The following is a 26,562-nucleotide window of genomic DNA, read 5'->3' as shown; positions in this document are numbered from 1 at the left end:
TTGTAGCAGATGGTGTGTGTGTGTTGTGGTGCTTCTGTAAATGCTGGAAAAAGAAAATTTTAGGATTTCAATCTCCTGGATCCTTTGCAGACTGACTCTGGAGTTATTTTATAATTATCACCACAATTATCTGGTAAATTCAAATTTATATTCTGGCCAGGAAAGATTTATATAAAGATTATAATAATTAAATATATTCTGAGAGATTCAATGAATGAAGGCTGTAACCATCAGGATGAAGAAGAACATGAAGTTACCACCCAGGAAGAGAATCCAAGGGAATGTTCTGCAGATTTTCAAGTTATTGCATGGAAATTATAGAAATAAAAAAATTGACATCTCACACAGTTCTAGAAATATATATATATGAATTACAATCCTAGAATAGGGTTATTAGAGAGTATTATTAATGAAAATAGGAAAATAATTATATATATTTGAATCCATTAATTGGATACTCATTGATATCTATTCATATCTATCAATATATGAATATTTTACACATAAAATTGATGCAATAAATCCGGGTTCTGCCACACTCCAACATTCCAGAGGGGCCCAGACATGGAACAAACAGGGACCCACTGGGCCAGGGGACAAAGGGGACAAAGGGGGACACTGAGGTCACAGGGGAACCCTCAGAGGGGTCGGGGAGGGTGACCTGGAAAAACTTGGGAAAAAAACCTCTCACAGAAGGCACCGAGGGCTGAAATGGGGGCAGTTGGGGTGAAATGAAGATATGAGGTTACTTGAAGTAATTTGAGTCTATATTTGGGGTTACTTGTGGTCATTGGGGTCAATTGAGGTCAAATTTGGGGTTACTTTAGGTCATTGGGGTCAATCGAGGTCAAATTTGGGGTTACTTCAGGTCATAGGGGTCATTTGAGGTCATAGGGGTTACTTTAGGTCATTTGACAATTTTTTGGTTTTCCAGGGGTTACTTTAGGTCATTTCAGACCCTACTCGGGGTTACTTTAGGTCATTTGAGGCCCTGATCGGGGTTACTTGAGGTCATTGGGGTCGTTTGAGGTCATGATCGGGGTTACTTGAGGTCATTGGGGTCGTTCGAGGTCATGATCGGGGTTACTTGAGGTCATTGGGGTCGTTCGAGGTCATTTGAGGTCTTCATTGGGGTTACTTTAGGTCATAGGGGTTACTTTAGGTCATTTGAGTCCCCAATAATTATCAAGGGCTCAGATGAGGACACAGAAATTAATTCTTATTAATTCAAAGGAGAAGGGACAGTTTGGTGTCACCTTCATGTGCCCTCTGTCCTCTCAGGGTAGTTATTAGCTTTATTAATATTTTTTATTAATTACCAGTGTTAGTTTATTAGTGTTTATGACCATCTCCTGTATGCGTTAACATCTACAGTATTGGTATCAGCTATTAATTAAACGATCAATAAATTCTAACAGTAAATTTTATTGACAATATTATTTTTTAAGATCTAGTGGTATAATCACCTATTGCAGCCTAAAACTAAGATTATGTAATTTTAAAATTTTTGTTACTATATATTTATTATTACTTTATTTTTATTATTATAATTTTTGTTATTATATTTAAATTTATTGTTATTGTATTATAAATATAAATATATTTTATAATTATTATTATTTTTTAATTTATTGTTATTTTATTATATTATAAATATATTTTTATTATTATTAGAATGGAGAGATTTAGTAGCATTAATAGTAATTAGTGTATTATTAGCAGCCAGAGGGGCATAAATGGATCCTGTTGGAACCTCCATGGGATTGTGGAATGCCCTTCCCACCCTTCTGCCTGTGGGAACAAACTCCACCACTCAGCTTTGAATCCGTACTTTATTTTCACATATATATATAAAAAAAAAAAAAAAAAAACCTTACAAGTATCAGACAACCAAAATTAAAAAAAAAAAAAAAAAAGAGAGAAATAAAACTCCTGGAAATGTACACACAATCCAACAAAAATATATATAAACCAAAGCTTTTGCTCGGACACCACGTGGAGCAGGCGGGGACAGGGCCCCTGTGTGGGGCAGGGGACGAAGCCGTGTGGGCAGCAGAGCTCAGGGGAGGGCACTGAGGGGCAGGAGGGGCTGAGCCCGCTGGGGTGAGGCAGGGGAGGTGCCACAGAAGCTCATGGAAGGTTCTTGCCCTTCTCCTCGTGGAGCCAGAGGTGGCAGTGAAGCACAGAGAGGAGTTTGACCTGGGGCTGGCAATGGCTGAGCACAAAAAACCCTGAGACGTCACTGGCTGGCCCTGTCCAATATTGAATTGAAACCTGCGGGAGCTCTGGCTCCTACAATGAACCAAATCCAGAGGGGAGAGAGAGCCCTGCCCTCGGGTCAGCGCAGCTCCAAACAGACACCCCCAAACCTTTCTGGAGATGGGCACCCCTTCCTTGCTCTGCCAGGGCCTCTCCTCCTGTGGGATCACAGCACCGCTGGGATAAACTGACCCAGGAACGCTTCAAAGACAAAGCCAAGCACTCAAACCCTCTCAGAAGCTGCAAACACCTCTCCAACACTCCCCCCTTCCACTCCCCTCTCCAACCTGCACCCACTACAGCCAAGGTGCCTCAGACATCCCAAAAACTGAATTTCACCAGCCTCTCTGAGCAAGGTCAGGGTAAAAAGAATGTGTCAAAACCTTCCCAGAACATGTACAGAACAGATTACCTGAAAGAGCCTCAAATCCTTCCACCAAGTAGGGATTAATGGGATAGAATTCTTCCTAATATTGCTGTGGCTTCTCTGGAGTAGTAAAGCGAGTCCAGCTTTGCTGCTAAGGCAACACCTGCGAGCCCAGGGCTGAGGTAGAGGCCAGGTGGCTCAGGGAGGTGTCCCCAGCATGGTGACACTCGCTGCTCTCTGGCCGTGCTCCCCAGGGGCTGGAGCAGGGGTGGGAGAAGGCAATCCAAGAGCAGGAAAGGTTGGAAGGAAGAAAGCACTTGGGAGGTTTCCTCTCTAGTTTCTCAGATCGATGTATTTCTCGCTCTTCGTTCCGCCAGAAGAGAAAGGGAGAGGGGAAAACACAAAGTTAGGGAGGAACACAAAGCCAACCCTCTGCTGCAGGGGGGCAGTGACACACACAGAGGGTGGGGACAGCTGGGGCACCCCAGGGTGGCAGCCAGCCCGAGGGGAGGGGAGTGTGAGCTGTGCAGAGCCAGGCAGGGGCTCCCTCCTGGCCCGAGGCAATAAAGCCACAGTGGGCTCAGCGGCTGCATTTGTGGTGCCCAGCAGTGACACTGAAAAGCTGCTCCATCCCAGGTGAGGGGCACTCACATGTCCCAAGAGACTCATCCCAAGATCTCTGGCTCAGAGGAATCAGTCCTGCAGCCTCTGCTCTGACTTCTGGCCAGACATCTTTCTCTTTTAGCTCCTTCTCCCCTGCGCAGCCTGGCTGTTGCTGCACGGAGGGGGCAGAGCCAAGCAGGGCACGGCTTTGTCACCGCCCAGAATTGTCCCCTCCCCTCCCTCCCACAGCCCCCCCGAGTGCTGCTGATGGATGATGGAGCCCGTGCAGGGTGGGCAGTGCCAGGGAGGGCAGCAAAGCTTTACCTGGTGCAGCCCTGGGGCGGTGCCGAGCTCAGTCCTACCTGGTCAGCTGCAGCTCTCCTCTCGCCGTTGGCGCCCTGCAGGAGCCCCGCCTCTTCGGGAAGTTTATCTGACTTAACTTCAACTACAATCTTGTCTTTACGGGCCTCTGGCTTTGTGCTAGGGGAGGGAGGTGACAATTTTTGAGACGCATTGGTGATACCCAGGAGGGCGCGTGGCTGGCCGAGGCCCGGGGCTCCATCTCAGGGGACCACAGCGCTGGGGTCAAAGAGACTCCAGCTCACAGAAAGCTTTGGGCTGCCCCAAAGAGACTCCAGCTCACAGAAAGCTTTGGGCTGTCCCAAAGAGACTCCAGCTCACAGAAAGCTTTGGGCTGCCCCAAAGAGACTCCAGCTCACAGAAAGCTTTGGGCTGTCCCAAAGAGACTCCAGCTCACAGAAAGCTTTGGGCTGCCCAAAGGGGGCCCTTGGCTGCTCTACCACTCTGCTGTCTCCTCCCTGTGGGAAGCTGGAAAAGCTGCAGAGCCGCCCGGGCAGGGAGAGCTGGAGCGGTGAGATGGGATGGGATGGGATGGGAAGCATGAGTGATATCAGGCATCCCCCAGCCCCACAGGCCCCTGGGGACAGGTGGCAGTGCTTACATGTCCTGCTTCCCGGCACGGCCACACGGGATCTTGCCTTTCTTGTGCAGGAAGTAGATGACAGCGCCCAGCACAGCCACCACGAGGATGGCCACGATGATGGCCACGATGATCACCCCTTGGCTCTCTGCTGTTGACTTTTGGTCTAAACACAACAGGGAGAGGAAGAAATTAATGCCTGTTCCACCATGACACCCTCCAGGTTCCCTTCTGTGTTAGGAAAAGGCTCCTCCTCCCAAAGAAGCTCCAGTGCTTCCCCAGCTGCCTGCGGGATGCAGATTTCAGTACAGAAATGCTCTGCTGGGGCAGTTTCTGTAGGAATGCAGAAATTCTGCTCTGAGCTCACATGCCCCATGTGCCACAGGAGGGTGGATAACAGGAATTCCTGCAAGGCATCAGGCCAATCCACTCTGCTTCCTTGCCCAGCAGGTTTGGGCTGCAAGAAGCTGCACTTGGTGGCCTCGCTGAGGACAAGCAGGAGCTTTCCCTGCTGGGGACAGAGCCTCAGCCTCCTGCCTGGCTTGGCAGGGAGAGAAGCAGCAAGAGAAGCAGTGCAGAGCCAGCAGCCCAAGCTCCCTCCCCAGCCTAGAGGTGAGCATAACCCATGTCCTGATGGACACCAGCAGCAGACTGACCTTTCCTGACGGAACCATCTGGAAGAGCAGGAAGGGAGGGAAAGACACCGAGCTCAGCCCCCCCAGGGCAGACGGCACAGCCGGTGCCTGGACCAGGGGGGACTGACACTGCTGGGGGGGCTCCGGGACAGAGAGCAGGGCCTGACACTCACCCACCAGCAGCTGGATGTGCTCCTCACTGGACCCCAGCCTGTTGAACACGCGGCACATGGCTCCTGCCCGCAGCAGCTCGTGGCTCACTCGCACCGTCAGGTTGCTGGCGACGTGCTGGTTGTCCACGTACTCGTGGGCCTGGGCAGGGCAGGCAGGGCAGGGCTCAGTGCCTGGGCAGCCCCTGGGGCGTGCCAGGCTGGCCCCTCCCAGCTCTCACCGTGCCGTTGATGCTCCACTGGACGGTGGGCGGGGGGAAGGCGATGGCCTTGCACGTCAGGTTGATCACCTGGTCCTGGCGCACGTACAGCGGGGAGCTGATGGCCACGATGCGCGGCTTGTCTGGGGGCAGGCAGGGGACATCAGCACCCACAGCCCCCAGGGCACGGGTACAGGGCAGGCAGGGGTCACCCTACACCCACAGCTCCCTGGGGATGGGTACAGGGCACCCACAGCTCCCAGGAGATGAGTACAGGGCACCCACAACTCCCAGGGGACAGGTACAGGGCACCCAGGGGTCACTCTGCACCCAGGGGTCACCCCGCACCCACAGCTCCCAGGGGATGGGTATAGGGTGGGCAGGGGTCACTCTGCACCCACAACTGTCAGGGAATGGGTGATGGGCACCCAGGGGACATCAGCACCCACAGCTCCCAGGGAAAGGGTACAGGGTGCCCAGGGGTCACTCTGCACCCACAGCTCACAGGAAAATGGGTGCTGGGCAGAGAGGGGGCACCCAGCATCCACAGCTCCAAGAGAATGGGTGCTGGAAACCCAGGGGTCACTCTGCACCCACAGCTCTCAATGGAATGGATGCTGGGCACCCAGGGGTCACCCTGCACCCAAGGGTCACCCTGCACCCAGGCCACATCTTACCCTCGACAGCCACAGACACTTTCTTGCTCTGCTCCAGCCCAGGCACGCTCGGGGCCATCACCTTGCAGCTGAAGGTGTTGGACTTTTCAAAGGTGACGTTCTTCACCAGGAGCTGGTTCCCTTCCACCAGCTTCTTGCCCTGTTGGGAGGGAATGTCCCCAGCAATGACCCTCTGTGCCCATGTCCCAAAACACAGTGAGGGAGCCTGCAAGCACAGGAGCTCCCTGCAGTCCTGGCCAGGAGGTGACAATATTGGGGTGGACAATGCAGGTCCATGAAAGAGGGAATCCTCCCCCTGGCCTCTCAGGAGAGACAGAGCAAGATCCTGACTCTGCCTGATTAGCTGCAAAGCCCGGGCTGAGCCTGAGCCCGACAGGACTGGGATGTTAACTCACCTTGTCGTCCCTCCACTGGTATTTCAGGCCCACGGGGCTGTAGGCATCACAGCTCAGCATCACACTGTCCCCTTCACGAAGGGTGGAGGACGGCTCCATCTTCACATGGACCCCTTCAATGTCTGCGAGAGAGATGGAGAACAGGGCAGGGTGAGCAGGAGGGACAGAGCACTCACCACGAGGTCCACAGGGTCCATTCCCCTCTCTCTTACAGTTCACAACGAGATCCACGTCCTCCTCTATCTGTGACATGTCATCCAGGTCCAGGGACTGGCACCTGTACGTGCCATTGCTGGTTTTATTCACGTCGTGCAGCCTCAGGACGCCGCTGTCGGGCTCTGCCAGCGAGGTCACATCCTGCCACACACCCAGCTGCAGACAACGGGCACAAAGCAGAGTGTCACAGACATCTTTTATGGAAAATCTTTTCTTTAGGAGTTTTCCTCGTGAGAAGCTGGGAGGCCTCAGGAACAAAATGTAAATATTGATTATCTGCTGCTGTGGAATGCAACAGGTGCATCTGTGATTGGTCTCATGTGGTTGTTTCTAATTAATGGCCAATCACAGTCAGCTGGCTCAGACTGTCTGTCCAAGCCACAAGCCTTTGTTATTCATTCTTTTTCTATTCTTAGCTAGCCTTCTGATGAAATCTTCTATTCTTTCAGTATAATTTTAATATAATATATATCATAAAATAATAAATCAGCCTTCTGAAACATGGAGTCAAATCCTAGTCTCCTCCTTCATCCTCAGACCCCTGTGAACACGGTCACAGCAGAGTCCTTAATCCCACACAGGGCCCCTCCCAACCCAGCCACTGCATCCCCTCCCCAGGACCCTCTGGGCAGGGCACAAGGAGCAACCAGGAGATGTTTGGTGCCCTGGTCCCCTCCAGCCTCACGTTTTTCTTAAAGAAGCTGAAGACAGGTGGTGGGTTCCCATCAGCCTCGCAGACCAGCGTCACATTGTCCCCTTCCTTCACCAGCGTCGAGGACGGCATCACCTTCAGATTCAGGTTCTCGGAGGGGTCTGGGCGCAGGGACGGGCAGGGTCAGTGCCCAGCAGCCCCAGTGCAGGGCCCCAGCGCGGCCCCCCGGCCCCGGACTCACAGAAGACGTTGACCTGGACGGGCGGTGAGTCCAGGGCGCGCGGCTGGCCCCGCAGCAGGTAGTGCACGGAGCAGTGGTAGCGGGAGTGGCGGTCCTCGCGCGTGACGGGCGCCAGCAGCGTGCTGCTCACCGTGTACAGCCCGCTGGACTCGCGGATCACCGTCGACGGCATCACCACCTCTGCAGGTGACACGGGAGGAGGGCTTGTCATAGATGTGTTTCGTGAAAAATCATTTTTTGTTAGGGTTTTTTTCTCTTGGGAAGCTGAGGAGCTTCGGCTTCTCCGTGTTTTGTTGCTTTGGAATGTGATTTGGAGAATTGTTTACCCAGCATGTGAAATTGTTTTTACTTGATGAGCAATAACAGCCACTTGTGTCGAGGCTGTGAGCAGTCACAAGATTTTATTATTATTATATTTATTATTATTATGTCATATATATTTATATATTATATTTATATTATATTATATTTATATTTATATTATATTATATTATATTATATTATATTATATCATTTTTTTATTATTCTTATATTTATTATTTTCTTTTCCTTGCTAGCTTTCTAATGAAATCTTTTATTTTATTCTTTTAGTATAGTCTTAATAGATCATTTTCTTTTAATATATATTTTATCTATATATATATCTTTTAGTATAGTCTTAATAGATCATTTTCTTTTAATATATATTTTATCTATATATATCTTCTAATCTATATATTAGAAGATATATATAGATAAAATATATATAAAAATATATATTACATATATATAAAATATATATATAATATATATAGTATATATATACGAAAAGACATACTATATCTTTTAGTATAGTTGTAATAGATCATTTTCTTTTAATATGTCTTTTAATCTATATATATCACAATACAAATGGTGATTTTTAATTATATGTATATTATATATAATTATATATACATTATATATATTATTGTATATATGATTGTATCATATATATTTATATATGTAATTTATATATATATATATATATAATTGTGATTTTTAATATATATATATTAAAAGAGATTTAAAATATCTTTATATATCACAAAATAATAAATCATAGAGTCAAGATTCTCATCTCTTCCCTCCTTCTAGGACCACCCCCCCCCCCATTGGCTCCCTGGGGTTCCCTGGCTGCCAGGCAGCCCCCAGCCCCTCTGCTGGCCTGGCTGCCCATCCCCATCCCCACTCACTGTTCTCCCCGGCGTGCAGCTGCTCCCCGTTCTTGTGCCACGTGATGTTGGGAGGTGGGAAGCTGTTTTTGCTCACACACCTGGCAATCTGTGGTGGCAGAGAGGGCCGTGAGCACAGGGCAGGGCTGGCAGGCAGCCTCGCCGTCCCCTGTGTGTGTCCTCACCTCTGGGATGTCACTGCTGTGCACAGAGATGCCTCCTGCATAGGGCTTAATCTCGGGGGTCGTGGGGAGCTCTGGAAAAGAGAACCCCACGCACGTTAGGAGGGATGGGTTGGGTTAGGGTTGGGGTGGGATCCCCGCCAGCCCCCAGAGCAGCTGCCCAGGGGGAGTCACTCACTGTAGACGCTGAGCTCGGTGCTGTTCTCGCCCATGCCGTAGCTGCCAGCTCCAACCTGGCACATGAAGACCTTGGGGTCCTGCAGGGTCACCTCGCTGATGGACAGGGCCTTGTCCTCCCCCAGTGACAGACGCTTCCTGTAGTCGGTGTCGTCCTCCAGGATGCCGTTGGCCGTGATGTGGTACAGCCTCACCTGCCTGTTGCTGCGATCCACCTGCAAGGTGAGGGGCAGAGCTGGGCTGGGGGCCCTGCAGGAAGCCCTGGGCTGGTTGCCCCCCAGCCCAGCAGCCAGAGCTGCTGTCCCAGGCCAGCACTCACGTAGAACCAGTCGATGTAGGTGTAGGAGGCATTCTCAGGGATGTAGAAGTTGCACTCGATGCTGGCTGTGCCCCCCAGCTCCACTTCCACCTCAGGCGGCATGGAGATCTCCAGCTTGCTGGCTGCAGCTGTGGGACAGAATTCGCTCTTAGGGGCAGGAAGAATGGGGAATAATGGGCTGTCCAATCACAGCCTGTCCCCATCTCCATCCCCCAAAATATCTGTGCCTTGTGCTCTGCACATTGTGTCCCTGCCCAGCAGGAGTGACAGCCAGGATCTCACTGCCTTCAGCATCCACAGGGAGCCCTTGTGCTCAGGCCAGCGATCCTGTACCCAAAGGGGGGACATGGCATGTCGTGCCCCCACCAGCTGTGTCCCCAGGGCACCGTTGGGAGGCAGCATGTCCCCAGCCACCACAGCCTTGGCACTCCCAGGTCCCTCCACAAGCTCGGACCCTGCTGCCCCAGCAGTGGAAGCATCCATGCCTGCAGCACTGCCAAGGCTTCCCCTGGCTGCTGCTCTGCCCACCCACGGCACGGGGCCCATCCCTGCACCCCACCTTCCTCCCTGCCCAGCCGCCCACAGCAGTAATGGAGCTGCTGGCCCTGCTCCAGGGAGGATGGGAAGGTAATGGCTATTGATCCAGGACAGGGCACGGAGCAGCTGCCCAAGGGGTTGGGCACAGCAGAGACCAGGGCGGCACAGCAGCAAGGCTGGGAGCGTCACTGCCGCCATCCCTGCCAAAGCAAAGGGGGTTCTGCACGCCCTGGGCTGGCACACAGCCCTGCAGAGGGGACAACAGCCTGTCCCCAAGCAACAGAGCCAGCCCAGGTACGGGAGCTGGGGACAAGTGGCTTGGAGGAAGCAGCTGTGTCAACATCTCCCTTGATATCGCCCGCTCCGCAACAACCACCATGGGGAGACTTCAAAGGGCAGCGCCGTGCCCACAAAATGCTCTTTGTTTGCACTGGGTACGTGGTGGCACAAAGCCAAAACCCAGCCAGGAGCCCTCCTGCCACAGCAAAGGCCCCGACACGCAGGACCAGCCCCTCAGAACTCCCAACAGCCAGGGCTTGGCCCTCGCCCATCCCCTCAGCGTAGCGCAGCTGGCACAGGGAGATGGGCAAATCACAGCACGGCAAAGAAGGTGCTGGAAAAACAGGTGAAAGTCCCAGAGATAAGCACGCAGCAGGGACAGGAAACTGGCTGAGAGTACAAAGATAAAGACAACTTTGCACAGGAGGAACTGCCCGCCTGCACAGCCAGAACCTGGCTGCCTGCTGCAGGAGGGCACCTGCACAACTGGCAAGCCTGGGGCTGGGGTGTGCCCTCCCCTGTGCCCTGGCACTCGGGATTGCCGGCAGCCCGGCCAGACTTTGCCTCTCCATCATTTTCAGAGCTCGAGCAAGGGCCCCAGGCAGAGGCAGCCCCTGGAGAGCAGCCGGCCCTCCCCCTGACCCGCTCGGCATGAGAGCCCTCAACCAGGCAGCGAGCAACCGAAACCATGAGCTCACAGCTGGAGAATGGCTGGCATCCGGGGCTGGCATGAGGATCGCAGCCCTCCCAGCCATCCACTGCCCTTGAGGAGGCTGACACGGGCTCTGCAGCCCCCACCCCGCATGGAAAGAGGGCTCACTGCTCCCCACCTCCTCCGGGACAGGCTGGAAGAGGGACACAAGGGGACACTCACAAGGTCCCCCACAAGCCTGGCGACACAAGGCTCGCTTCTACGGCTCCAAGAACTTTTGCTATGTGCGTGGGCAGGCTAAAGAGGCGCTGGGCACAGCCAGCCTGGCACAGCAGGCTCTGAGGACTTGGCCATCCTCCCTTGTGCCCGGCACAGCTGCAGGTTCGGCGCTGGAACCTGGGCACATCCATCAGCCACGCGTGGAGCAGCCCAGCTGCAGCACCGAGCCCCATCCAGCCCAAGTGCCTGGCACGGCTCCAGCCGGAGACCTCGGGATGTGGAGCGGCGTCTGCAGGGAGCGAGCGGGGAAGGAGGAAGGAGAGCCCCCGTGCCTTTTCCATCTGGCTGGCGGACAGCCGGCCGGCAGCCAGGGCTCCGCAAGAACAAAGATTTGCTTTTAGAGCAGGGGAAGGGGGTGGGGAGCAGCAGAGTCCCTCGCCAGCCTCCTGCAGAGCCGAGGTGTGCGGCGAGAAGGCGAGAAGTGCGGCTGCACAGAGCCCCCGGCCCGGAGCAGAGGCACCGCAGGGCTCTGGAGCCGCACATGGCATGCCTGAGCTTTCCGTGGGTTTGCGTTCCCCTCTCAGGGAAACCAGCTGCGGCCAGATCCCGCCTGCTGCCGGCACAGCCACACACGCTACCCCTCCTATTCTGCACAGATCCACCAGCCGAGGTGCCCCAAAACAGCATCACCCGTGCCCTGTGTTCTTCACAGAGAGAAGAAAGAGGGTGCAGAGCCCCAGCCCCGCAGGAAGCAGCACCACCAGCAGTGCCCGACACCTCCTGACACCAGCAGCCTCCGCCCAGCCCGGGATGGGGACGAACCAGGGCTCTGCTGCGGCCGGGACCAGCGCCTGGCACCCCAAACCAACCCCACCACCCTGTCAGGACCTGTCATGTGCAGCAGGAGAGGCAAAACTCTCAACGCCACCCCGCAGAGGGGTGACAGCACACAGACACCTCTCTAACAGCCACACCGCGGGGCACAAAGGGATGGGGCGGCCCAGGCAGCCTCGGGTTGGGCTCAGCCCCCCGATCCAGCAGCGCAGGCTGGCCTGGGAATGTCTTGGCCGTGGCCCCTTGTGCTTCTGGGAAGCATCAACCTTTCACGTGTCTGGGCTTCCAAATGCACCGAGGCCGCCAACCATTGAGAGACTCCTGGCTCGGCGCACGGGCTGTGGGAAGGGGATCCCGGCACGGGACGGGGGTGGGAGCAGCCCGCTCCAGACCCCGCTCTGAGCCTGATTTGGGTCCAACACCTCGGCCTGGGCAGGTTCCCAGCGCCGGGGCCACCTCCGCTTAGCCGGGCCGGGAGCCCCAGCGCACCGGGAGCGCTCCCGGCGAGGGGAGGGCGGGATGCGCGGAGCGGGGCAGGGCAGGAAGCGCAGCCACCCCCCGAGGGTGAAAATGGACTGGAAAGTGGATAAAAAAAGAAAGCGCGAAAAAAGCCAAGAGAAACACAGCGCTCAGGGGAAAACTCCTTAGAAGGAAAGGGGTGGATGCTTCCTAACAACAAGCAGCTCACCCCGGTGCGCGCTGAACGCACGTGGGTCACCCCTCAACCTGCGCTGCCATGGGGGGGCTGCAGAGGGGCCCCCAAAGCGGGACGGGGCACGCAGACCCGCCCCACCGCGGATCGCGGGGCCGTCCCGGCGGGACGTACGCTGGGAAGGGCCGATCCCACCTGGGCTGCCCCGACCCCGCGATCCGAGCATTCCCGGAGCCGCGCCAGGCGCCGCCCGAGGGGCGCTGCGCTCCCGGCGCCGGCCCCGCCGCGGCTCCGCGGGGACACCGCTCCGGCCGCCACCTCGGGAGCTGCACAGCGGCAAATGCAGCCCCGCTGCAGCCCGGTGTCCCGCGGGGCGGGGGACAGCCCCCCCAGCGCTCCGCGGGACCCCGGGGCGCTCCGCAGGTGCGCGCCCCGCCCGCCCCGCACCCGGCCCCGCAGCGCCCGGCCCTTCCCGCAGCCACTCACCGCAGCAGAGCAGGAGGCAGCAGCCCCAGCCCAGGGCGAGCCCCGCCGGCCGCCGCCCCCCAGCCATGCCCGCCGCCGGCAGCCCGAGACTGAGCGGGGCCGCGGGCTGACGTCAGGCGGAGGAGGAGGAGGTGGAGAGGAGGAGGAGGAAGGAGCGGTGCCTGCCCACCGCCCGCAGCCACTTATCACCCCCAGCAGCAGCCGGGAGGGCGCCGTCGCCGCCCAGCCCCGCAGAGCGGTGTCCGGCCCCGCACGGCGGCGGGCAGAGCTCAGTCCGGCCCCCGGCACGGCCCGGCACGGCACGGCCCGGCACGGCCCCCGCCCCAGCTCCGCCCGCGGGGCTCGCAGAGCTGCCAGCTCCTGCCTGTCCGGGCGTGCACGGGCTGAGGCAGGCAGACAGCCGGGCGCTGGAGGAGGAATCGCTCACAGACCCAGAGAAGGGGGCCGAGGCGTGGGATGCGTTGTTCAGAGTATTTGGGGAATGCCGGCGGCGCGACAGTCCCTGAGTGCAATGTGCAGGTAGCAGTGGCGATAATCACAAGTGACCTACTGCCCTGCCCAGCCCCACAGTGCCCTAGAGCCCGGCACAGCCGGGGGATCACCTTTGAACCCACGCCAAACAAGCACAGACTCAAAACGGGCCGGCAGAACACCCTTTGTCATTGTCCGGGCTGCAAAGGACACCTGGGGGAGTTTGGGCTGGGGCGGAGCACGCTCGTGTCCAGCGGGTCCCCAGGGTCTGCAGGGTTGTCACCCCAGCCCTGCTGGGCCTCGGTGTCCCCCAGCCCCGCCGGGAGCCCCGCGCTCTCCCCGAGGCGGGGCCCCCGGGCACCGCAGCCATCCGAGCCCCCGCGCAGCTGCTGCTGAATGGGGCGGCTGTGCAGAGGCTGCTCCCGCCGTGGCCGGGGCAGCAGCCTGGCCTGGGGCCGGCCCGGGGGCGGGGGACTCGCCGAGCTGCACAAGGCTCCCATTATCCAGGGGTAATCACCCAGCCCGGCCCCTGCGGCAGAGCGGGAGGAGCACAACAAACCCCGCCAGGTGCTGCGAGTTGCCCGCAGGCAGCGACACAGCGCACCTGGCCCCAGCGCCCCTGCGCTGTCACAGCCTGGCCCCGTGCCTCAGTTTCCCCGGGTCAATCAGAGCCAGAGGGACTATTGGAGGACAAAGATTTTCCTCACCCTCAAGGCCGTTTCGCCTCCCCATTCACAGGACAGCCGAAACTCGCTGATTCAGATTCCTCACACACGGGGACAGACCCAGGGCAGTGACAGTGCCCTCCTCCCGCTCCCAGCCCGGACGCTCTGAACTTTTGCACATCCTTTTCTCTCCTCCATTTGCTGTCCCTGCAGCATCCCTGTCCCCCTGCAGCAGGGGCTGCATCCCTCCGACCCTCCCTGAGCCTCTCCGGGGCTGGGCTGCAGGTTCCCTTGAGGCACAGCTGGGCTGCAGGTTCTCCCGAGGCACAGCATTCCTCCTGGGAATGCCCAGGCACCTCTCCCACTGCCCTGAGCCCCCTGTGCTGGCCCCTGGTGCCATGCAGCGGCCCTTCCCTTGCCCTCCTCCTCCTCCTCCTCCTCCTCTGCATGGCTGACCAGCACGCCCACCCCCCCCCCCCCCCCCAAGACTTTCCCAGCCAAACACACTCAGTGATTCATCGGAAATGATTAAGTTTTTTCCCCAGGAGATCAGTTGCTTAAAATGGCAATGCTGGGCAGCGATAAGGCTGAGAGCCCTCGAGCTGCTGCTGGACAGGGGAGGCCTCCTCCCTTTGCTGGGAAGAACAAGTGCAAGGCAGCTGTGCCATCATCCACAGGATGCTCAGGAGCTGCTCTCCCACCTCACAGCCTCAATTTTGGGATGCTGTCGCTCCTCATGGCAGGAGCTCCCTGTTTGTAGCGGGGAAATCCACCCTGAGTGTGTACCCCAAGCTCAGGGACTCCCTGACAATGTTCTGACTCTCTCCCTCCCTCCAAAGGGCAGGATGCAGCACCGGAGGAGCCTCAGGCTTTGCTCTCCTTGGAGCAGGGAAAGGGATTTTCCACTTGGCACAAAACACCCCTGAAATGCCACCCCTGAAATGAAGGAAGGAGGCCCACGGGAAAGCATCCACCAAAGTCAAACAAACAAAGCGGGAGAGCTCGGCTGACACGCCCCTGGTGCATTTTGTTCTGGGTATAACTTTTATTCCGCGTTAAAAATAAAGCAGAACGTTGCTAAGAAAACCTCTGCAGAAAATTCCCAGCAGTTGGAAAGGGCACTGCCACTCCCTGGGAACAACAGGCTGGGGAGCGTGCCACCCAAAACAGGCAGGGAGCCCCCTGCTCTAGTGCACGGCTCTGCCTCCAGAAAGTGGAAAGTCCTTTCCACTTTGAAGGAAACTCGAGCTTTTTCCCCCTAATAAATGAATAATTCCGGGGAAGAGGGGCAGGATTGGAAACCAAGGCATGCACAGATGGCATGAAATCAGCCTGCCACGCTGTGTGTGGCACCCGGCGGGCTCGGGGACGCTGCGTGGGGAGCGTGGCAGGCTGGCCACCTCCACTCCCCTCCCTGCTGCCTGATCTCACGCCTCCTTGTTTATCTGCTGCCTTAATGGATTTGGCTGCAGTCCCCGCTCCCAGCGACGCACACACACCGTGCGGGAGGCTCCTGTGTGGCGGTCCCATGCACACAGCTGGGGAGGGGAGCCCGGGAGCAGAGCTCTGGCCCCGCCTGAGGCACAGAGCGGCTCCCACAGCTCCCACAGCTCCCACTCCCTGGCACTGCAGGGATTTTGGTGCCCCCACAGCTCCCAGCACTCTCCCCCTCCATCCCTCCTGCCACCCCTCACATGAGGCCGTGCCCAGGCAGGCAGTTCTGCCCCTGGCAGAGGTGAGGCTTTGCCAGGCCCTGGCACAGCTGCTGGAAATGTGGGATGCACAGGACCCTGCCCAGGGCAGGGCTGATTTCCCGGCCTTATCTGAGCCTCGCAGGTTGCGGCAATGATCTCCAAGTGTGCGATTGCATTTGCCTCCCTCCTCTGGCTGCTGCTGTGCCTGGATCTCTGCAGCCAGAGGGGAGAGATGGCCAGCACAGAGCCAGGCTGGGGCTGTGCATCCCAGCACACACCACAGCTCTTCCCCCACCTTTTCCTGCCCTGCCAGACAGATCCCTGCCGATGTGGGGACTTTGGGACGCTGCCAGAGGGAGCTGGCCCAGCGTGGGCTGTGCCTGTGCCTGTCCTGACCTGCAGCTCGTGTGTCCCAGGTGGGACGGGGGCCCTGTGCCTTCCCTGAGCCCTGCAGCCAAGCCCAGAGGGGCTGGGGTGGGCTCTGGGGGGTGCTTGGGGTGCTCTGTGCCAGCGGCCCCAGTGAACTCTCAGCAGTGCCCTTGGGCTGGGGGCTGGCCCAGCTCTGATGCCCATGGTCTTGGGGTGGCTCTGGTGCCCATGAGCTGGCCCTGGTGCCCATGAGCTCACTCTGGTGCCCATGAGCTCACTCTGGTGCCCATGAGCTGGCCCTGGTGCCAATGGGCTGGGGGCTGGTTCTGGTGCCCATGCGTTGGGGGCTCTGGTGCCCATGAGCTCACTCTGGCACCCATGGGCTGGGGGCTGTCCCAGCTGCTTGCAGGTCTCTGGGGTGGATGCAGGGCAGCTGTGCAGAGTGGAAGCCTCTGGCTGTGTCCAGCCAGGCCTGCACCTCCTCACACAACACCGTCAGAGCTGCCAGGGGCCCTGTCCCTGGGGAAGGGATGGGATTCAGGCCAGCTCTGAGTGTTCCCACACCACCCAGCAGCTCCAGCTGCTCCCCTCGCCCTCGGGGCACCTCCTGCCAGTCCCTGCTGCTGCATTTTGGGGGGCTCTGGGGCTTACACAGGGCTTTGCACTCTGAGGTGAGTACAGGAACCCTCCTGGGCTGCCCAGCCTTTGGTTCTCTGCTTCCTGAGGTCACTTTGGGGTACTCCTGCCCTGTCTGTGTTCACCTCAGAGCCCTCTTGGAGTTGTGTGTCCTCCTCAGCTGGAGGAAAATGCCTCCTTCCAGCCCCTTCCTCCTGGGCTTGGCTCCCAGCGGCTCCTTTGTGTCTCCTCTCTCCTTCCTCTCTCTGTGCAGGGCCTTTCTGAGGGGATTATTAACCATGGCTACGGGGCCTTTGTTCAGGAGGGGCTGGAGGGGAGCCTGGAGGAGCCGGGAGGGTGGAGAGAGGAAGGACAGGAGCGGAAGGGGGGAAGGAAGGTGGGGTGGGGAAGGGGGGGGAAAGGAAGGTGACATCTGGATGTCTGTCACAAAGGAGAGCGATTTTTGGAGCAGCTGTGCGGGGGTGGCCGGGGCCCAGCGGATGCAGAGCGGTGGCAAAGCCCCAAAAAGGAGCTGGGCTGGCAAGGGTCACCCAGGCCAGGGCACAGGGCTCAGCATCCTGCCCTGGGGACGGTGCTGCCGCTGGCAGAGGACACAGGCAGCACCCCAGGGCTCCAGAGCTGTGGTTTGTGGCTCACAGGGGTGGCAGGGAAGGCTGTGTCCTGGCTCCTGAACCCCATCCCATCACTCCATCCCTTGTGCAAACTCCCTCTCCAGCTCTCCTGGAGCTCCTCTAGGCACTGCAAGGGGCTCCAAGGTCTCCTCCTGCTTCTCTTCCCCAAGCTGGACACCCCCAGCTCTCCCAGGCTGTCGGCAGAGCAGAGCTGCTGCATCCCCTGAGCATCCCTGTGCCCTCCCCTGGGACTGGTGGGACAAGGGGGAACGTCTCCCTCCCTGCACGCAGCTCCCTCCGTCCCTGCCCTGGAGCTGCGTGCAGGGTGGATGGACAAGGACAGCTGGAGCACGCCTGGCAGAACCTTATCCAGCTGAGAGCCATGCCAAGGAAGGCACGGGGAGAAGGAGCGCTCTGCTCCTCCCAGGGCTGTCACTGGATGGACATCCCGGGGCTGCAGGAGCCCCGGGCACAGAGCAGGTGCAGCCCTGGGACAGGGTGTGACAGCCACGTCCTGCCCCGCCTCACACCCGGGCTGGTCACGTCCCTGTCCCAGCCTGGGAGCGCTGCAGGCACGGAGAAAGGGGCAGGATTTGGGGATGGGCTCGGATGGGGCGGCCGGGGGAAGCCAGGAGTTATTTATAATCCGTTCTTTTCCTTGGGAGCACTTCCGAGTGCATCTCCCCCAGCGGCGGCCGGAAAATGGCTCCATTGTGCTGGCTCTGCCGGGACAGGGCTGGGCACTGCCCACACAATGGGGCTGAGATGGGTACAGGGATGGGTGGGCACTCACCCACACAATGGGGAAGAGATGGGTACAGGGATGGGTGGGCACTCACCCACACAATGGGGCTGAGATGGGTACAGGGATGGGTGGGCACTCACCCACACAATGGGGCTGAGATAGGTACAGGGATGGGCACTCACCCGGGGCTTGGCACTGCCCACACAATGGGGCAGAGATGGGTCCAGAGCTGGGCACACAATGGAGCAGAGATGGGTCCAGGGTTGGGAACTCACACAACGGGGCTGAGATGGGTCCAGGGCTGGGCACTCGCACAATGGGGCAGACCATGGGTCCAGGGCTGGGCACAAAATGGGGCAGATGATGGGCCCAGGGCTGGGCACTGCCCACACAATGGGGCAGATGATGGGCCCAGGGCTGGGCACTCACCCACACAATGGGGCAGATGATGGGCCCAGGGCTGTGGGGTCCGCCATGGGCTGCCCAGGGCACAATGAGTGGTCCTCTCCACGCTCATCCAGCCCTTGCCAAGCCGCGGCTGCCCAGGGGAGCGGCCAGGAGGAACAGCCCTGCCCTGTGCTCCCTCTCACCCGGCTTTTCTGGCTCCCTGCTGCCGAGGAAGGGAGGAGCAGCCGGCATGGGGACGCAGCATCACTCCCTGGGCCTGCCTGCAGGGATCTCTTCCTCTGGCTGTGTCTGCAGGGCTCCCCCGGGATGGTTCATTAGGATCATCTGAAAGAAAAAAAAGATCATTTCTCTCTAATTAGAGAGATTAGCCCCAGGCTAAAGGCCCACCTTTGGGGAGCCCCTCTTGCAGGGGATCCCTTTGGAGGCCTTTGGGAAGGTTCCCTGTGGAGAGGGGTGGGGAAGCTGGGGGCTGACTGGGACAAGGCAGCACGCAGGGCACAGCCCCACCAGGGCCCTGGGGAGCCGTGGGGCTGGGCTGGCCAGGGAGGAATTCCTTCTTGCACGACTTTCCCATGGAAGAGGACTTGTCTTTCCCAGGGCTGTCTGGCCGGGCTCCAGGAGGAGATAGATGTCCCAGCTCCCATCCAGAGCCCTCCAGGAACACGGCGAGATCCTGCTCGGGGTGAGCAGTGTGATGGCAGCTGTGGCTGCTGGGGACAGGGCTGGGCTCCCTCCCTGCAGCTCCAGCTCCTTCCTGAGGGCTCTCCCCAGCAGCCCCGGGTGTTCCCTGTCCGCAGGGTGCCAAGGATCCTTCAGCTGCCCCTCCAAGGCCGGAGGAAGAGCGAGTCACAGCGTGCTGGAGCGCAGCCCGAGCAGGGCCGGGGGATTTTCCGGAGCGGATGCGGCGCAATGAGCCATTGTTTCTGCCCGGGCTGGACAGGGCTGGGCAGGGCCGGCCTGGGGGCAGCCGGGGTGAGGCAGGGCCCAGCAGGACCGTGCTGCCTGCCCCGGGCACTGGGGGCTGCCACACGCCCTGAGATCTGCAGGGCAGGGCACCCCGGGCATGGTGCCCGCTGCTCAGGCAGCTGGGAGCACACTGGGAGCACACTGGGAGAACACTGGGAACACACTGGGAACACACTGGGAACACTGGGAGAACACTGGGAGAACACTGGGAGCACACTGGGAGCACTGGGAGAACACTGGGAGCACACTGGGAGCACACTGGGAGAACACTGGGAGAACACTGGGAACACTGGGAGAACACTGGGAGAACACTGGGAACACTGGGAGAACACTGGGAGAACACTGGGAGAACACTGGGAGTGCTGGGAGCACACTGGGAGAACACTGGGAGCACACTGGGAACTGTGGGAGCACTGGTGTGACACCAGCAGGACCCACACTCCAGAAATCCCCTCGGGATGTGCCCAAGGACCAAGGGAGGCAGAGCGAGACACTGGGGCTGGGGAATCCCCCCAGGCTCCAGAGAACCCCTCAGCCCTGGCACCCGCAGCCCTGGAGCTGCTCCCTGCCTCCCTCTGCTTCCAGATTTATCCAGAAGGGCTCTGGGTGAGGGCTGAGGCGTTCCCTTGCTGCAGATTTTCTGGAATGCGGGGTGAGCTCAGCTCGGTGATGGAGCCGTGATGCAGCAGGCCTGGGGCCCGGCTCGGTGCCAGCCCCGGGGCAGGGATCGGTGCCAGCCCCGGGGCAGGGCTGCGGGAGCCGCACTCGTGCCGGGCTCTGCCCCCTCAGGGTGGGCTCGGGGCGTCCCCGATGGCAGCAAAGTTCGTGCCAGTGAGGATGAGGAGGGGAGGGGACTCACAAGGGGGGTACACACGTGTGCTGCCCGCAGTTCCACAGCTGGGAGTGCACCCCAGACCTCCAGCGAGCGCATCAACAGCTGGGGACTGTCCTTGTGAGGAGGGGTCCCACCCCAGCCTGGCCGCCGGGCACCTCGGTGGGAGCTCTGTGCCCCCACAGAGCCCCGTGAAGGGTTTCCATCCAAAGTTTCCCCACTCTGCTCCAGCCGAGTCACTGTCCCAGCCTGCGCTGCCACCAGGTGTCCCAGCCCCCTGTGCCTCTCTCCTGCAGGTCTGGACATCCCACCGGGATGGGAGCGGGCAGAGCTCCCCTGCACCCCTCGGATCAGCCCTGCCATGGAGCCACGAGCCCTGAGCGCTGCAGCCCCCGGCCCTGGTGGGAGCCCACCGGGGTGCCCCGGGCACGGCGGGAGCGGGGAGGGCGAGGCAGGTGCACAGCCGGGGGCAGGGAACGAGCGGAGCACGCCCAGCCCTTGGCTCGGCTCTCCTTTCCCTTCTCCTGTTTGGGAAAGCGATGAGAAACCCAAACATTACCATAAATGCTGAAAGCATCCTGACTCCGTCACTGGCGGGCGCTCCCTGGGGATGCGGCAGCGCTGCCTCGGAGCCGCAGCGCCAGACAGCGCGACGGAGCCCGGGCACGGACGGACAGACAGACAGACACGGATGTGCCATCCCGGCCCCTGCGCTGCCCAGGGAGCCACCTGCAGGAAGGCGGCCGGGGCTCCCTCGGGGTTGGTGCCTCCCCACGCTGGCCGGAGCCTCCCGGGCTGCTCGTGGCTTCCCCGTGGGTCATTCTGCCCCGCGCTCGCCCTCTCCTTCCTTAAAAAGCCTTGGGCTTCAGGGCTGCGCTTTCCTGAGCTTGTCATCGCCGTCAGGGCAGCAGGGCAGGGCCGTCCCCTGGGGCACGGCAGAGCCAAGGCTTTGACAGCCCCGCGCCCTGGCTGGGGTCCAGCAGGACGGGCGGGACCTGCTCCAGGGCTGGAACCTCGCTGTGAGCCACGGCCACGGCTTTACGTTCAAACCTCCTGCAGGAAACTGCTTGGCCGGGTGACCCTGGGCTGACTCTGTCCCCAGCAGGCCCAGGGGATCCTGCTGGCACGGGCAGAGCTTCCCTGTGCCAGGGCTCAGGCTGGCACAAACCCCACTCATGCATGGCCACTGTGGGCTGATGGGATCCCCCTGTGCTGTTTGGAACCAGCTTTGGGGGGCTGGTACCAAGCCCTGTCCATCCCTGCACTGTGCCTGCTCTGTCCTGGCTCCTGAACCCCATCCCTTGTGCAAACTCCCTCACCAGCTCTCCTGGAGCTCCTTTAGGCACTGCAAGGGGCTCCAAGGTCTCCTCCTGCTTCCCTTCTCCAAGCTGGACACCCCCAGCTCTCCCAGGCTGTCTCCAGAGCAGAGCTGCTGCATCTCCTGAGCATCCCTGTGCCCTCCCCTGGGACTGGTGGGACCAGGGGGAACAGCTTCCCACTAACAGGGGGCAGGACTATGTGGGATATTGGGAAGAAATTCCTCCCTGTGAGGGTTGGCAGGCCCTGGCACAGGGTGCCCAGGGAAGCTGTGCCTGCCCCATCCCTGGGAGTGTCCAAGGCCAGGTCGGACTGCGCTTGGATCAGTCCGGGATGTTGGAAAGTGTTCCTGCACCATGAGCTTTTCCTCTTTGTGTAATGGTCGGGCAGATCCACAAAGAGATCATGAATTGCATGGACAATCTTCATTTCGCAGTTAAAACTGCAAAAACGGATCTGGCTCGCGGTGAACGCTTTGGGTTAACGAGCGCTACTGGCCCTTTAAACCACCTCAGTGGGCGTGGCCTCTGCTGGCAGCCACGCCCCCGCCGCGCCCCCGCCGCGTCCTGCGAACCGACCAATCAGCGGCGAGTCCGGGCGGAGTCCCCGGCGCTGATTGGCCGCGCCCCGGACGGCGGCGGCTGCCAAGATGGCTGCGCCCACGGCGGAGGGGCCCCGCGGCTGAGCTGCCGTACGGCCCCGCGGGGACCATGGACGTGCTGTTCGCGCTGCTCCGCGGGCTGCGCCTGCTGCTCGACCTGCTGCTGCTGGTGCTCGACCTCAACTTCTTCCTGGTGTCCTCGCTGGTGTCCGCGCTGCTCTGGCTGCTGGCCGCGGCCTCCAGCCTGCCCGCGGCCGCGGCCGCCGCGGCGGTGGCGTGCTGGGATGCGCTGGTGCTGGTGCGCGGCTGCTGCGGGGCCATGGAGGGCATGCGGGCGGCCGGGCACCTGGCGTCGCACCTGGCGTCGCACCTGGCGCTGCGGGGCCGGGAGCTGGCGCAGCGCGGGCTGGGCGCCGTGCTGGGCTGCGGGCAGGCGCTGTGCCGGCAGCTGTGCGAGGCGCTGGCCATCGGCTCCAGCCTGCTGATGTACCTGGCCAACAGCCTGGTGAACGTGTGTCTCATCGGCACGCAGAACCTCTTCACGCTGCTCGCCGCCCTCTGGGACTCGCTGGCCGGGCCCGTGGTCAGGCTGGCCGAGCTGCTGGCCGCCTTCCTGGCGCACGTGTCCAGCGGCGCCATCGCCGTGTCCATCCTGCTGTGGTCGCCCTGCCAGATGGCCTTTGAGCTGCTCTGCTCCGCCACCGAGCTCTTCATCAGCGTCTTCTTCGTCAACGTCTACGGCCTGGGCTTGTTGCTGCTCATCGTGCTGGTCAGCGCCTTCGCCTTCAACCCCGGGCTGCTGTGGACGCTGACGGGGTATCTGCTGGGCCACCTGCACACGCTGCCCTCGCTGCGCCGCCTGCACAGGGACGCCTGGCGCCTCTACCAGGTGGCCGCGCTCACCCTGGGAGTGGCCGTCACCTCGCAGCCCTGGCGCAGGCTGGTGGACTGGATCCAGCAGGTGACCAACTGGAGCCAGGGGGGCAGGATGGGCGACCAGGGCAGCGAGCAGCGACGCGCCGTGGGTGCCCCCAGAGCCCCGGCCGCCGACAGGGTGACGCTGGGCCAGCTGCTGGCCGGGCTGGAGGAGCAGCTGGATGCAGAGCAGGGCCCGCAGCCACGACCTGCTCTGAGCCGTGCTGGGGCAGGGCAGCGTCCCCAGACAGCCAGGGAGGAGCCAGGCACGTCCTGGTGGAGATCCCCGAGGAAGCAGCGGCTGAACGCCACAGCCGGGAACGCCGAGGGAGACCCCAACAACGACCCCTGGGTGCTGCTGAAGGAGCAAGAGGAGCGTAAGAAATGTGTCATCTGCCAGGACCAGACCAAGACAGTCCTGCTGCTGCCCTGCAGGCACCTGTGTCTGTGCCAGGAATGCACAGAGGTGCTCCTGCAGCAGGACATCTACCAGCGCAACTGCCCCCTGTGCCGCCAGGTGATCCTGCAGACCCTCAACGTCTACCTGTGAGCCCACAGCGGGGGCTTGGGCTGTTTTTCCCAGGAGGTCAAGAGCACCCCTGTCTGCACTTCCCAGGGCTGCCTTGAGCAGCTTCCAAAGAACTGTGGATGGTGCTGGAAGGGCAGAACGCTGTGGGGTGTCTGCTGGTCACATTTGCTGCCTAACTAGGTTGTAGCTCTTGCTAGCAAGCACAATACTGATCTCTGCAGCGGGCTGGAAGAGTTACCTGGTTTTTTGTTGACAACTTTTGCTGTTTCAGGGCCTGTTGCCTCGAGCCTGCAGCCTGAGATCCAAAGCAGAGCGCAGAGAAATGCTCTGGTCCCTCCTAGCCAAAGCTGATGGAAGGTTACAGGCTGTGCCCTCCTGGCAATCACAGGGGCTGGTGCAAGGCAAGGGAGGGTTTTTTTCCCAAGGTTTCACTAGAAAATTACCTGGCAGGCTGCATCCAGGCATCCATGGGAAAAGGGAGGAGTGCCCTGTTTGCAAGGCCCAGGGAGAGCCAAGAGCACACTTGAGTTGTTTAGTGTTTGCTGAACCTGGCTCTCAGCTGGAGAACAGGGGTTTTGGGGTACTTCATCACCCCAGGGCTTTGCTTTTTGAGGGACCTCTCTTGCCACGACAGCGTGGAGCTGTGATGGACCCTGCAGAGCTCAGTGCTGCTGCTGCTTCCACGCATCACCTATGCAAGACTAGCAAGCACACACCAGGTTACCTGCACGGGGGCTGCAGGGATCACTGCTCCTCCTGCAGGGCTGCTGGTGCTGCCTGGGGAGCTGAGGAGAGGCCCCCAGGCAGTGCTCCCAGCCCTGGCAGCAGCAGCAGCCCAGCTTTGAGCCAAGGCTGGAGAATCCTCTCCAAACCCCACACATCTGCAGGCTAAGAGTGCCATGGAGCAGGGATGGTCACTCCAGAGCTTGCTGGCTCCTTCCCAGGCTGGGCTGGCTAGAGGGAGGAACTCTTTACGAGAAGAGGGAGCACCCCAAAGCTCTTGGGAGCTCACAGACATTCCAGCTCCAGGCAGAGTTTCTGCACATCCACGCTGTGGATCTGCAGCTGTGTGTGGAGCAGTACCAGGACCATGGATAGCTGGGATTGGGCTGGGGCTGTACCTTTGTTTTGTCGTGTTGTCTGTCACCAACGTAGTTACTTCCATTCAGAGGTGTCCCCTGAAATCCAAGGCGTCCATCCCATCCTGAGGTGGCTCATCCCAGCTTGGGCAACCAGCACCATTCCAGAAATCGCTGGGCTGCAGGAGGGCCTTGCACTTAAAAGCTTTTCCTTTCCCAGCTGCTTGCCTGAGGTCAGCCACACGCCACAGCCAATTTTGGCTGGAGCCAGAGCAGAGAGAGCCTTGACTCTGGACTGCAAGCCAAGAGCCTGAGGGCAGCTGGCATGCTTCTCCTTCTGTTTTCCTTCTTGATTAGCAACTTAAGCCAAAACAGAGGCAGCAGAGAGGCCAGGCTGGGCTGGGAGATGCCTCTGAGCTGCAAGGCTGAGCTCTAGCAAGGAACTATCCTCTTGTTGAGTGGCTTCGCTCAGAAAGGCCCTGCCAGGCATGGTTGCTCCCACATTTCCTGGGAGCTGGAAGGATTCCTGGCCCAGCCAGGCTCCTGAGCACTGATGGGTGTTAGAAGGGCTCTCAGCTGCCTCCACTCCACTTCAAGGAGATGCAGAGCTCCCAATTGCTCCAGCTTTTGTCCCTGTGCCTCCCCACACACCTCCCTCGTTCAGCTGCCACCAACACTTGGCAGCAGCCAAACCCTCACCAGAGGAGTGTGAGCCCAGGCTCTGCCTGTCCCAGGCACCTGCAGGGGGGTCAGGGAGCTCCATCTGGAGCCACACAGGAGTGGGATTGTGGCCGTGCTCCACAGGCAGCAGCATTCCCTTGGGACCAGCTCGTGGATCAGGGGGTGCAATGTTCCCTACACGAGTTACAGGCTGGGGGGGAAAGGACACCTCCCCAAACGTGCAGTTTGTTCCCTTAACCCCTTTTTTTTATATTATTATTATTATAGCAGTCACGCTTGTTTGTTTAGGGCCTGTTTGCTGTTTATAAGAGAAGGCTTTGCCTTAAGTTTAACTCTTTGCACTATGGACTAGATACTGAGCAGATTAAAATCTCCTTTACCAAGAGCTGGCTGCTGCCTCATTCTTGGGAATGGATTTTTTGGGGAAATGTGTGTTTGTGTCTCCTTGATCCACCCCTGGGCTCCATGGAAAGTCCATCCCTCCCTACAAAGGGCCAACATCACCTGCAGCCTCAGGGGTGTTTGCCACCAGAAATGCAGTGCTGTGGGATACCCTGGAGCCAGGGAAAACCCAGCACCCAGGTGATGAATTCACACCCAAACCCAGCTCCTCAGAGCTGGCAGCCCCCAGCTCCTGCTCTGCCAACCCAGGCGAGAGGAGATGGCTGTGGATACACCACACCAGGGGACAGGGAGGAGGGGCTGGGGGCTCCCAGTGTGTTCCAGGCTGGCAGGAACGTGCTGGGACATGTTCCTTCCTTCCTGTTCCTGCACAATTCTGCTGCCTCAGACTGTCCCCGGGATGGAGACAGGGCTGGGTCTTGCCTTGCAGAAAGGCTCAGGGTTACCCTGATGCATTTGCTGCACAAGGAGCTGCTCCCTGGCTCGGGTCTGAGCTTCTGGCAGGTTGCTTTGTGCTTTTAAGCACTCTCTGCTTCCCCAGCATCCTCATAAATTGTTTGGAAAAACGGCTCAGGACCCTGATGGGCAGAGGCTGCAGGAGTCCTGGCTTGCCTTGCCCTGGCAAAGTGGCTCATTTCAATCAGGATGGGAACCAAGAGAGGGGAGATGGGAGCCACTGGGAGGCCAGAAAGAGGCAGATATCTGCTCAGGCACAGGGAGCAGGGCAGTGCTGGCAGATTCCTGATAACTAAGCAA

At 59.3% G+C, this 26,562-nt stretch overlaps 2 protein-coding genes across 3 annotated transcripts; one reads left to right on the top strand and one right to left on the bottom strand.

Annotated features, from left to right (window-relative positions):
• Positions 1-1,890: 1,890 nt before the first annotated feature.
• On the bottom strand, positions 1,891-13,078 carry MCAM (melanoma cell adhesion molecule). 2 transcript variants are annotated; one of them, XM_058819011.1, is made up of 15 exons: positions 12,886-13,078; positions 9,227-9,354; positions 8,909-9,122; positions 8,734-8,804; positions 8,570-8,657; positions 7,356-7,535; positions 7,148-7,275; positions 6,459-6,618; positions 6,247-6,368; positions 5,852-5,990; positions 5,196-5,317; positions 4,978-5,116; positions 4,191-4,335; positions 3,592-3,709; positions 1,891-2,989 (listed from the first exon to the last, which is right to left on the bottom strand). In XM_058819011.1, exons 1-15 carry the CDS (start codon positions 12,950-12,952, stop codon positions 2,960-2,962), a joined length of 1,851 nt encoding a protein of 616 aa, XP_058674994.1. In that variant the 5' UTR covers positions 12,953-13,078; the 3' UTR covers positions 1,891-2,959. The 2 variants fall into 2 exon arrangements, with proteins under 2 accessions (XP_058674994.1, XP_058674995.1); XM_058819012.1 differs by lacking the exon at positions 3,592-3,709.
• A 9,231-nt stretch (positions 13,079-22,309) lies between these two features.
• RNF26 (ring finger protein 26) lies at positions 22,310-25,747 on the top strand. Its single transcript, XM_058819133.1, has one exon. The coding sequence runs from the start codon at positions 22,310-22,312 to the stop codon at positions 23,663-23,665; it is 1,356 nt and encodes a 451-aa protein (XP_058675116.1). The 3' UTR covers positions 23,666-25,747.
• Positions 25,748-26,562: the final 815 nt, after the last annotated feature.

The sequence above is a fragment of the Ammospiza caudacuta genome, chromosome 23 (genome assembly GCF_027887145.1).
Source record: "Ammospiza caudacuta isolate bAmmCau1 chromosome 23, bAmmCau1.pri, whole genome shotgun sequence".
Taxonomy (NCBI): domain Eukaryota; kingdom Metazoa; phylum Chordata; class Aves; order Passeriformes; family Passerellidae; genus Ammospiza; species Ammospiza caudacuta.
The sequence above is the reverse complement of the archived record's forward strand: the minus strand, read 5'-3'. Positions and strand labels throughout refer to the sequence as shown.